This window comes from Thamnophis sirtalis, unplaced genomic scaffold, assembly GCF_051295495.1.
Source record: "Thamnophis sirtalis isolate CommonGarterSnake01/CBP01778 unplaced genomic scaffold, rThaSir2_p1.2 scaffold_9, whole genome shotgun sequence".
Classification (NCBI taxonomy): domain Eukaryota; kingdom Metazoa; phylum Chordata; class Lepidosauria; order Squamata; family Natricidae; genus Thamnophis; species Thamnophis sirtalis.
In genome coordinates, this window is record NW_028261389.1 from 37980699 (window position 1) to 37993673 (window position 12975).

The window sequence follows — 12975 nt, forward strand, 5'->3', positions numbered from 1 at the left end:
ACATAGTGCATTTTGGCATTCAGTCAGTGAAGCAAACCTCTGAAGATGTACAAATTTAGTTATCCATTATTAACACTCCTACAAATATTACATATCATAAATATACAGTTGATAACTTTTTTCTTTGATATTCTTTCTAGGTGATTTTGAAAAGTTCCTACTTCTTTTTGTCATTTATAGTTAGGCCCTTAAAGGAAGCATCTATCTCAGACAAACAAGGTCCCTCGTGGGAATTTCTTGGTGATATTAAACCCAGAATGAATACTTCAGAGGTTTGCCAATCATTTTTTATTATTATTTTATTACATTTTTGGCAAGGTCTCTTTCAACAACATTTGCATCCAAGCTTTAGGATGCATTCTTGAACAGCATCCATAAATAAGAAACTTGATTGGTTCCAGATCCTAATAATTCTAAACGTGACAAATGTTTGTGTACTTTTAGAAAGCTGCCAAATATTTATCTCTTATTACAGACAATTCATCGCTGTTATGTAAATATTTAGATGAATACATATACCATAAACAACATATAGGATCTTAATCTGTGCTAATGAACTTTTTTGTTCGACATGACAAAGAAAAAATGTACATGATTCCTTCATTATTTTGTATTGCAAAGACTTAGTGAGTAAATAAGTTTAGTAAGACTTTTAGGCTGTACATAACTTAGTGGGAAGAAAATAATGAAAAAGTGAATGAGTCACTTGGTTGAAAACTTATGGTTGAACTGACGCTTGAGGGTTATTTGTTAGATCTTGCTAAAGGTTATAAAGTGAGTTGGGGAAATGAAATGTCTGTTTGCAATCTGGACATTGTTTAGAATAATGTCTCCCTTTAGAGGTCTGTTGTTTGTGCTGTAGCAGAGCTTGAACTTTTCTTAGGTTGCAAAAGGGGTTATCTCTCATTGCATGGAAAGAACAGATGTGTTGTCTTTTACCCTTTTCAGCCTCCACCTGCATTTGATTAGAGACAGCAGCAGTTCTACATATCCCATTCCAGAATACCATGATGACATAGCAGCTTCAGACAACAGCGTGACTAGGATTTTTTTCCCCTAAACCCTTGAATCACAGAGGATCTGGCAGCCAGTTACCATCTGACACTGTTTATAGCATATATTGTTCGATCCACTCCCTTACTGAATCTGCTGTGGGAATTAAAGCAAGCAGTTACAAGTCAGAAAGGTAAGTTCTCTTGCATGTTTTAAACACTTAGAATCAAGCAACTGAACAAAGCAGCACTGAAAATACAACTCACCTTTGTCAGTTTGCAGACACAACTACTGTTGTGAATTTGTTTTCTGAGTTTATGTTAAAATGCTCTTCATATTTTTTGGGTTACTGTTGCATTTCTTTGCAAAATTTAATCACTTCCAGAAGAGCTATTCCATACCATAGGGAGGAACAGAATATCTATCTAATAAATATTTCAATTTCAACTCTTATAATATCAAATAGGTGGATTACTCTGAAAATTGCATTGATAAAAACAATAGTTCATGTCACTGAAGAACATAACTATTAAAGGTTATTCGTCTATTAATGTTAATCAAACTTTTATGGAACTGCAATGGTGGTTTTAGTGTGAAACTTTGAAAAGTGTATAGAATAAGATTCCCTCTTTTTAACTGCTAGTGAAAAAGATTTTTCCATATGAGGGAAGGTGCCAACTGACAATTGTAACCTTTGCATGCAAATTTTTAGCAGATATTCACAGGAATATTTATATATTTGTACTAGAGAAATAAAGATTTGTACTAGATATTTGTACTAGAGAAGTATCTATATACTCTGCTAACTTCTGGTTCCTGCTCATCTTTTAGGAACCAGACCAAATTTTCACAAACAAGTTTATGAAATGTACACAGAGCAGAGAAGGGTCTCACAAATTTCAGAAATTATAACCTTGCATGAAAAAGATTATCCTTGATTTTTTTTTATGTTCATAGATTATTCACATGATTAACAAATATAATACTGCACTTTTGTTGGATAAATATTACTATTACTATATTACTAAATATTAGTATCTTGAAGCAAATATTTAAGTCTGAAAAATGTAAAACTACTTTATAATATTTTGAAATGTTTAACTAAATATTAATATACTTTATTAATATAGAGTGGCTTACCAGTCTGTAATTCAGTAAGTCAAATGGATACAAAAAGTATAAAGTAGTACAAATATATCAGAAATATATGAGAAATATTTCCAATACCAAACTGTGTGATTCTAAACAAGACCTTACATTATTATATTTCTTTTAAATAGAAGCAGGAAATGTTTCTTAACCTATTAAAGGGAAGATTGTAAAGTATCTCTGATCAACCAACTCAGTTCAGTGTACTGTAACAACAACTAAGGCTACTGATTTACAGTTAATACTATGTTCTTATAGAAAGACATTTACAATTGAAATCTGTACAATGAGACCTAAACTCTAACCAATCTTTCCAGTATCTCCAACAACAATTCCATTACATAAAACAATATTAATTTCACACTATATATATTTAATATATAAATTTGCAAGCCACAGAATTGCCTGACATGTGGAAACATTTATTAGACAAATTAAAATATTCCATAAATATATGCCAAAATACATAATAATTTACTGATCAGAACTAAAACTTCAGTTATTTTATATTCAGCTGTAATCTACCATGTTACTTCAACACCCCCCCTTTTTTTTTACAACTGACATTGTTTCTAGCTAATTTTGTAATTCTTCTCTAGTGTGTTACACAAAATGGTATTTTCTTTTAGTTCATTAATTTTAACCCTCCTTTTTCATTCAAAAAAAGAATTGGGGAAAATAGTTTTTGGGACATTAATATAGGAACTTGTTTCTTATAAATCCAAGATGTCCTTCCATGAAGATATAATTGGCAAAGAAATCAAGTGATACCAGATTATATTGTAGTATACCTATCCATTCAAATCCAGCTGTGATAGCTTTATTTCAAAGATGCAAGTTTCATTATAATTCAGCTGTCTATTTTTCTAATACTAAACCTCATACCACAAACATCTTCAGTGGAATCATTTCATGGGGTTGGTGGTTCTTATGCACTCTGAAGCCAACACATCTTGTACTATTTAGTAGAGTGACTAATTATTTTTAAGATGAGGATGAAAGAACTAAAGAAGATAAAAGAGCTTTTATCCTGGCAACTGAACTGAATGAACTGCATCTACCCCTCCCACTGTATTCTCTGTGTGTTGGCCAAACCTCCTCCAAATTTTTGGAATAAAACTAGACTGAGTATGTTCAGAGAACTTAACAGACAAGTAAACAGCAAGAGGATATCCATTTCATGAGAGAAAGTCTATACTTTTGAATATGGCCCTTGTCCTAATCTATATCAAAATTGTAAATATTCAGTCATGTCTCTGTCATATAATTATCTACTTTTTGGTTAAAGTATTAAATTTATTATTCCATATATAGTCTTCATTGAGAAAAAAGCATCAAATCATCTATAATAACAATTAAGAAGTGCAAATGCCTAATTTTACATGAAAATGCAGAAGGGCAAAAACCTCCTTGTGGTTATTTATTTATTTACATTTGTTATAACTACCTATCTATAATAGACTCTGGGTGGCATACACAACCCAAAAATATATAAAACCCCATAAAATGAAATTCTGTGAAAAAATATGGGTTTTCCCAAACCACACAATATAAGGAAATGCAATAGTTTTTATGATACTGACAAAAGCTCAATATAGATTTTATCTACAGGCATATATCTTAGGAACTTCACTGTGAAACAGAGAAATATAACAAAGTAAGTCAGTATTAGACTTGTTTATACCAATAATATTTTTTACTGATGCTGTATGCCCCTTTATCTGTCCTTAGGTTTTGGCTCTTTCTACTTACCTGGTTTCTGTGGTCCATGATCTGCAGCACATCCTTATATTTTCATCAAGTTTTTAGTTTCCAACAGCTCTTCTGAAGCTGAGCTAATTAGATTCAGGGCCAGAATAGCTTCTGCATTAACATTAAGCATTTTGCAGCATTAAGATTGAAGTGGAATACCACTTCTGAGAATTCATGTACAACCCATCCTCCTTATCTCTTTCCTTACCCTTCTATAGTTAAGATACTACAGCATCTTACCAATTATTTCATTATATTTCTTAAATTTAAAAAACAGGTATTCTCTCTCCCCGCATTCCCTCCTTCCTTCCCTCCCTCTCATTCAACCTTTCATTGCATTAAAAAAAAACAATAATTGCCTTGAGTCTCATATAAGATTGGGGGAATAAAATGGTGGTTAGTTCCAATTATGCATACTGTTGCATCAGAGATTGTCTGGAGATAAGATAAGATTGATGATAGATGATAATGATGTTAAATAGATAGGTGATAGATAGAATGGTGAATGGTGAAATGATTAAGTAAAGTGAAAAATTATCACTCCAAATCTCTGCTAGCCCCAAAACTTGTTGATTTGTTTCTGAACTGGCTTTCTCAAGCCTCCATATCATAAAGATTTTGGGTGAAAACCCACTAGTTTCTTGGTCTTTTTTGCCCAGGAAGAAGTAGATTTATCAACAAACACTACTCGCACCCTCATGGCAGCATCACATGATGTATCGGGACTTTTTTTCTTCTTTGCTAAACCAGGAGGGGGTGGGGCCAGCACATGACACATCCAGGCTGTGGGCTTCTGGTTTGACAGCCCTGATCTACATGAAGCCACTGTAGGAGATCATCTATCAGTACAAAGTTAGGGTTTATCAGTATGTGAGTGATTTTAATATATCAACTTCAGGACAGATTGGAAATGCAGGTGGGGCTCTTTCTTAAGGCTTTTAGATTCTAAAAGCAGACTTAGAACTTATCATCAAGGTAAGAGTAATTGTATCTGATAAGCCATCCAATGCCAGTGTTGTTCCATTTTTGGTTGTGGTTGTGATCATTCTTCTCACCACCTATCCATGTTGAACATTTTGAAATTATTTCTACTTATTGGCAGATCACTGCTATGGCCAGAAAGGCCCTCACATGGTTTTATCTTTTGTGCCAGATATGACCATTACTAGATTGGGAAACTCATAGTCATCATCTTTCACATGGAGCTGACCATGAGGTCCACTTAGAATATATTGCTAATTCACAGTGTAGCAGTTTGAGTAGTTATGGTTATAATTAGGTTGCCATGTAACATCACTATTTTGAGAGTAGCCTTGTTAATAGTTGACTTTCAGGTGCAATTCTAAGTGCTGGTTGCTACCTTCAAAGGTTTATATGGATCAGGACTTGGGTTTCAGTAATAAACCTCCAAGTTGCCTCCAAGTTGCCTCCAATATATGAAGAAGTAGCGTTTAGTGTGGAATAGTGGAGGGCCAATTTTTCTTTGCATTCATTGCCTGGGACCAGGCACTCTTAACCTTCTTGTGAGACCTTTTGAGAGCTTTTTGAGAAAAATCTATTAATTAAGTATATTTAATAAAATAAAATGGATATATAGATTGCACTATAAATAAACCCAAGTATACTCAAATGTAATTATTAATATATTAAAAATAATGATATGATGTAGAAATGTGTATTTCTTTATTAACCCATTAAATCAATAACATGACAAACTAAATTTCAGTTAGAAGTTAGTGAAAATAAATTTGTAGTTGTTTTTCTCATCCAAGTTCACAGACCTCCTGAAATCTATTTGTAGACCTATACTAAGAATCCCTGCCTTTGACCTTCCTACCTAATTTGAAAATGGGTTTATTTGCCAACAATGTATGGAGAAACCTGATGCTATACAAAACATGAATATTGGAATTAATATAGAAGTTAAAGGGAAGAAGACTAAATATGCATCCATGTCTAACTCATTTTAAAATAAGAATTGAAACAGATTTCCAAAGATAACTCATCTAACGTATATCAACATAATTAATTGAAAAAAGAGTAATGTATAGTTGCTTCTGCCAGTTTAACTATAGATTGATTTTGGTTACTGAGTCTAAGCTACACTCATGGAAGCCAAAATAAAATGTTTCATATAAATTGAACAGAATAGAATACTATTCTGCCAAATACTGAAACAAAATCCTTTATGAAACATTAACAAATCAGTTCTAAACCCAAGACCTTGGCTAGCATCTTATCTAGAATAACATGAATGGTATCAGAGTCAGCAGATTGATGTGGAATGAGATCTTGAAGTAAATACCAAAATTCCAAGAAAGTGTCAATGCAATGTTTATCCAGTGTAAGAAAGGCCAGTAGCATAATAGGAATAATAAGAAAAAGTACTGCAAATAAGGAGACCAATATTTTAATGTCCTTATATAAATGGTGTGATTCAATTCTAGAATATTGTGTGCAGGTTTGCTAGCCATACCTCAAAAAGGAGATAGTGGAAATAGAGAAGGTTTAGAGGAGGCCAACAAAATGGGATATGATTGAGGTATACAAAATTGCATGCCATAAATAAAATGGCTAAATCTCCCAAAATACACAAACAAGAGGTTATCTAGTTAAAGTAAATACTGGAAGAAACAGGAAACATTTTTTCTACAATGCAGATAATTAAGTTTTGAAATTCACTCCTATAAGATGTGGTATAGCTACCAGACTGTCTGGCCAGATATTTGGACCTATACATACTGGTAGAAATCATGAAGATCAATGGCTCTTAGCCTTTATGATGGTCTTATGGTATGCTGGGAGAGAAATCTGCTTCTTTCTACAGATAGTTAGCTATTTTGAGAACTAGTGCAAGCTGGACTAGATGGGCCAGAGATATTGATCCATTATGTCACTGATGATGTTGTTATGTTCATAGTCATTCAATACATTTCACATATAGATCTCCAGGCCAGTTTCCTCCCTTTGGCATCTGAGTTTTACTCAGCCTGAGTAATAAGGGAAGAGAATACTGGGAACCACCAGTCATAATTTATAAAACCACCAACTGTGATTTTTTCCCCCTTTCTTAAAATAGGGCTTTTGTCTAAAATCAAATGATGGATTCATTCAAAGGGTAGCATAAGAATGCTTCCCAGAGAAGTGGGATATGAATCTGGTGAATCTGATCCCAGTTGAATTTATTTACAAATTAATTTATTCAGTTAGTTATATATTCAAAAAAAATGGAAGAATATAAGAATAAATTTCTTGGTTAAGTTCAGTATTTTGTTTCTCACCGGCCAATGACAGAGACAAATTGCTTTCCCACCATTGTTCTCTTCAACTCAGATCTGGGAAGTCTCCAAACCACAGATAGCAACACGTTTCAAGAAAAGTAGTCCTTCATAGACTTGATCATAAATGTATTAATTCCCATTTCTTTATTTAATTTAAATACCATCCAAATTGTATGATTCCTGGCAGTTTCCAATTGAAAAGTTTATCTATATAGATTAGGTGGTCATCACTACATCTCAGGATAAATATCCATTGTGTTCTTTACCTGTTCTAAATATCCTTCTAAACATCTATGTTGGTTGATGTCCTAGCATTTTGAGAAGCAGAAAGATAGAACTCTGCTTTTCTATTTTTCTATGATTTCAGTCAAAACAAAACAATGTTCCCTTTAGAAGCCCTGTTTTTGAAGCTAAAGCAGACTTTTCTTGTAAAATAGCTATTGGAACCTATCATAATCTTATCTCCAGCATTATATTCCTTTCCAGATATGATGAGCAGACCTATGCACATTTTTACAGATGCAAATTTACATCATATGAATATTTGTTTATGGAATTCCTCTCTGTTTTTTTAACTGAAATTAGTCATTATGCTGGACTTATTGAACATGCTCACCATCAAGTAAATTATGAATCAGCATTTTACAACCATTATGTTTTGATGGAGGAGTCACTTGGTAAACTGCCAAGTAAACTACTGTGTATACCTTCCATTTCCCTCCTCCATGGGTAAAGCTATTTTTACTCACATAGACAAATATTTGGAAAATAATGGTTGGCCCAAGTGATCCATTTCCTTAATCTCTAGAAGTTTTAAGTCAACATTTTAGCAATTAGAATTGTTAATAATATATAAGGACATGGTGGCTCAGTGGCTAAGAAGCTGAGCTTGTTGATTGAAAGGTCGGCAGTTTAGTGATTCGAATCCCTAGTGCCGCATAACAAGGTGTCCTCCCGTTACTTGCTCCAGCTTCTGCCAACCTAGCAGTTTGAAAGCACATAAAAATGCAAGTAGAAAAATAGGGATCACTTTGGTGGGAAGGTAATAGCGTTCCATGCATCTTTGACGTCTAGTCATGCCGGGCACATGACCACAGAGATGTTTTCGAACAGTGTTGGCTCTTTGGCTTTGAAATGGAGATGAGCACCACCCCCTACAGTCAGAAATGACTAGCACATATGTGTGATGGGAACCTTTATCTTTACCTTACCTTTACCTAATAATATATTAAATTTCTCTATACTTTCATATAAAATTCATATCATCTGTATGTAATAACATTATAGAAAGTTTATTTTCCATATAAATATTTAATAACCATTGCCATGTCATATCAGAAACACTTAGCCGCACCCTGCGTGTGTGCACACCCATCACCTTGTGACCCAGAGTGAAACCACCCAGAAATTAATCATGAATTGTTAGCATGAATTTCTTCAGTTTGTGTAGGTGGGACAGTGAGTCTTGGCAGCTGGCCCTGTCTTCTCCCCTGAATGGCAGCTTCAGGCCTCAGAACTTGTATTGACTTGTATTATTTAGTCATTGATGAAAGCTGTAAATACTTAATATAACATTATAATAATAGCCTATGCATATAACCATAATAAATACTACAGTTTTCAAAAAGTTATACCGTTTCCCCAAAAATAAGACCTATCCTGAAAATAAGTCCTAGCATGTTTTATACGTGCATCTAATATACTCCCTACCCCCAAAATAAGACCTACTTAAGAGCCTGCACAGCTGGCTGGCTGCCCATTCTGTCTGGTTGCTCAACGGTGCTGCACCACAAGGTGAGGTTGGGTGGTAGTGAACTGCCCTATGTGCACTGCACTGGCTTACCCCAGGGCCCCTGCAGCCAGCCATCCACACCCTGACACCTGTCTTGTGGTAGCAGCACCAGCAGCCATGTACAGCAGGAGCCCACCTGACTGCCACCCCACTTCTTCTGCTTGCTTGAAGATAGATAGATGATAGATGATAGATAGATAGATAGATAGATAGATAGATAGATAGATAGATAGATAGATAGATAGATAGATAGAGATAGAGATACACAGAAGTTATATTTTGTTTTGTTTTGTTCTTCTAATATGCTTCTTTATTACAACATTGAGGTAACTCTATGTTTTTTTATCTCCTTTAACAGAAACAATCCTGGCTGCAAAGATGTATCTGACTTCTCTTCCTTTCTTCCTTTTTTTTATCACCGGCATCTTCTGTCAATATGATTACGAGCCTAACCCAGATTTTTCTTATTATTTTTCAATGTTAGAGCTATCATCGGTCTGTGCCCCAGAATGTCATTGTCCTATAACTTACCCCTCAGCCATGTATTGTGATGATCTTAAACTGAAGAGTTTCCCCATTATTCCTAAAGGAATCAAATACCTGTATCTCCGCAATAATCTGCTTGAAGGCATAGAAGATAATGCTTTTGAGAATGTGACAGATCTGGAGTGGCTAATCCTAGACAATAACCAACTGAAAAATTCTAATATTAAAGGCAAAGTCTTTGCCAAATTAAAGAATTTAAAAAAGCTGCACATCAATCACAACAATTTAACTGAAGTTGTTGGGCCACTTCCCAGCACTCTGGATGACCTGCAACTCACTCATAACCAGATTTCCAAAATCACTCCCAATACACTTGAGGGACTAGTGAATCTGACTGTCATTCACCTACAGCACAATGAACTGACTGAAGGTACACTCTCTGGAGTTTTTAAAGGCTTAAAATCACTTTTGTATCTGGACTTGAGCAATAATAAACTGACTAAACTGCCTACAGGACTGCCTAATAATTTATTGATGCTGTATTTTGATCATAATCAGATTAGTGGCGTTCCTGATCAGTATTTCCAAGGTTTAAAAGTACTGCAGTATTTACGTCTTTCTCACAATAAACTGACAGATTCTGGAATACCAAGCAATGTATTCAATATCTCTTCACTTGTGGAGCTGGATCTCTCCTATAATCAGCTAAAGAACATTCCGACAGTCAATGAGCACCTTGAAAACTACTACCTCCAAGTCAACGAAATTACCAGTGAGTATTATTTCCATTAAAAGAAGAGAAGAGAGAAGAGGGTTGGTAATAGTTAAATTAGATTATCTTATTTAATTCTCAATCCTAATATAACCATTGTATCCCAGTCTTTATGTTCATTCCATCTCTTTTTAAAAATAATAGGTATTATGATACAAATTTGCAATTGTTTTAAAGATAATTGGTAATCATACATATTCTAGCTAGCAACAGCAGAAGTCCATAGGTCCTGCTTTCACTTCATGATGTGAAAGCCTTCTATTCTGGAAGTAATAGTTTCAAGCCATGTCTCGATTTTGACTCATAATAAATTATGTTGATGAAGATAGTCATAATTATGATGGCTCATCAAAACAGTTTGGTCAGGGTTTTTTAAAACCCATCATTTACTTTTACTACCAAACAAATTCCATAGTCTGCTATGTAATGCATTTTATTCATCAAGCATCATTGCTCAAATTTTAATAACTATTTTAGTTTTGATGCCATTTATTATAGCAAATTTTCAATTGAAAAAAATCAATTTCACTATACTTCTCACTATAATAGAAATAAATAACAACAACAACAACAACAACAACAACAACAACTTGGTAATAACTATCCACAAATCTATGATTATTATGCATCTTGATGTGACCAGGATATGAGAATTCCTAAAATAGTAATAAAAACAAAGCTTTATTTGAAAATACTTGAAAATAGATTAGGGAACTAGCATAGATATTAACCATACTACTTTCTGTTACTCTCAGCAAGAGATTAAACAAACACATTAAAAACTCATTAATATAACTCCTTCAGGATTATTTCAATGGGATAAAATCTGAAGCAGAAACTGGAAGCCACATATTTAATGATTGGCTATTTCCACAATCAAGCAACTGTGGCATAAAAAGAAAATGAGAAAAAAACAGTTGAAGAACCAGTGAAAATGACATCAATACTTCTTCTCCATACTTACCTGAGAATAAATCACAATAACGTTCCAAAAACTAAAACCAGGCAAGACAATAGATACTGCTGCACATTTTTGCTATTTTATTCTGTAATACTAAACAAATAAATACATTCTAGATTATGTTTCTCAGTTTCATATATATATATATATATATATATATATTGTTGGCACACCTTGTAACAAATATTTGTGACCATAATATTATAGCTTATTTAAGGAATAAGAACATTGCCTTCCAAAAAAAAGGGTGTAATTTATTTATTTATTTGTTTGTTTATTTGTTTATTTATTCATTCGTTCATTCGCTCGTTCACTCACTCACTCACTCACTCACACATTCACTCACTTACTTACTTACTTACTTACTTAACATGTGGCATACAAAATGTCAAGGAAATCTACAAATGGTAGACACAATACATAATAGCCCGACAGCCTAGATTGCTAGTTCATTCTGTTTGGTTCTTGTGTGTCTATCCTTGGTGCATTGCGAACTAGCGTTACACCAATTAACTAGCAGCTCTCTGGTTGCTGGATCTTCGAGGCTCCTCTGCTGGTCTTGCCCCACCTCTCCTAGTGTTGATGTGCCTCATATCTGGCCTGGCCCAGTGCCTGCTTTTGGTCTCATGAACATACAAACGCAGCTAGGTTCCCCTCCACAAAAAAAGTGGTATCCATTTATCTACTCACAATATTGCATTTGTTCAATATGCTGGATGTGCAGGAGCTAGAGATTGAACAATGGAGCTCACTCTGTCTCATGGAGCCGGGCTCAAACCGCTGGAATGGAGATCATTCTTGGCCAGCAATTTCAGCATCATTAAACCTCTAGGCCACCACATCCTGTATAAGGGTGTGAAAATCACATGACCTACAGACCAACTATAAAATAAATGTATCCTAGCTACAATAGGCACATTTCACTATATTAAAGCACAGTAAAGACAAATAAAGCTTGTAAGCAATACCATCATGTTGAATTGGTATGGAAGCATCTGTTCATCTCATTGCTTAAAACTAAAAGCTCTTTCTTAGATAATGTTTTTGTGTTTAAATTTTTCACATCAGGACTTTAAGCATAATGTCTGATATCTGGGTGCAATATAACATATATATAACTTATGGGAAATAGAATTTAATTAGCTGAGCAACCTAAAATGTGCTAGAACTCCTGGCATTAGTTAAATTTAGAAATATCTTAGACTGATTGTGAAAGTTATATTCTAATATTGTGTTATTTACATTACAGAATTTTCAGTGAAAAGCTTTTGTAAGGTTGTCGGGATACTGGCCTATTCCAGGGTATCTCATCTGCGTCTGGATGGAAATAATATCACAAGAGAGGATCTTCCACAGGAAACGTACAACTGTCTCCGAGTGGCCACTGAAATTTCTTTGAAATGAGTTGTACAACACTTTCTCTCATGATGCTTTACACACCATAGTAATACTTTAGTACTAAAATGTCACCTGGGATAAGATCATTTGTTTTGTTAATAAACAGCATTATTGTGTGGCTGGGTTTTTTTTTATGTGTATATGCTAGAATGCCTGTGATGCAGATTTGTTTTTTTTATAAAGCTAGAAAGTCCCATAGATTGTGGACAAAAATGTTCTTATGTTTATTTCTTAGATTGTTTTATTCACACAGCTATATACAGCCTGAGTTTGAAAATGTTTTTTTTTAAAAGCACTGGTGTATACTCACAATAAACTCTTACCACTCTCCTTGTGGGTGTGAACTTCTACTCAGGTTTGAAATCAGGCATTTTCTCATCAAAATAGTATA

At 34.1% G+C, this 12975-nt stretch overlaps 1 protein-coding gene across 2 annotated transcripts; it reads left to right on the plus strand.

Annotated features, from left to right (window-relative positions):
• Nucleotides 1-801: 801 nt before the first annotated feature.
• On the plus strand, nt 802-12700 carry LUM (lumican). Of its 2 annotated transcripts, XM_014056492.2 has the most exons (4): nt 802-1186; nt 3754-3799; nt 9326-10225; nt 12436-12700. In XM_014056492.2, the coding sequence occupies exons 3-4, from the start codon at nt 9346-9348 to the stop codon at nt 12588-12590; spliced, it is 1035 nt and encodes a 344-aa protein (XP_013911967.1). In that variant the 5' UTR covers nt 802-1186; nt 3754-3799; nt 9326-9345; the 3' UTR covers nt 12591-12700. The 2 variants fall into 2 exon arrangements, with proteins under 2 accessions (XP_013911967.1, XP_013911966.1); XM_014056491.2 differs by lacking the exon at nt 3754-3799.
• Nucleotides 12701-12975: the final 275 nt, after the last annotated feature.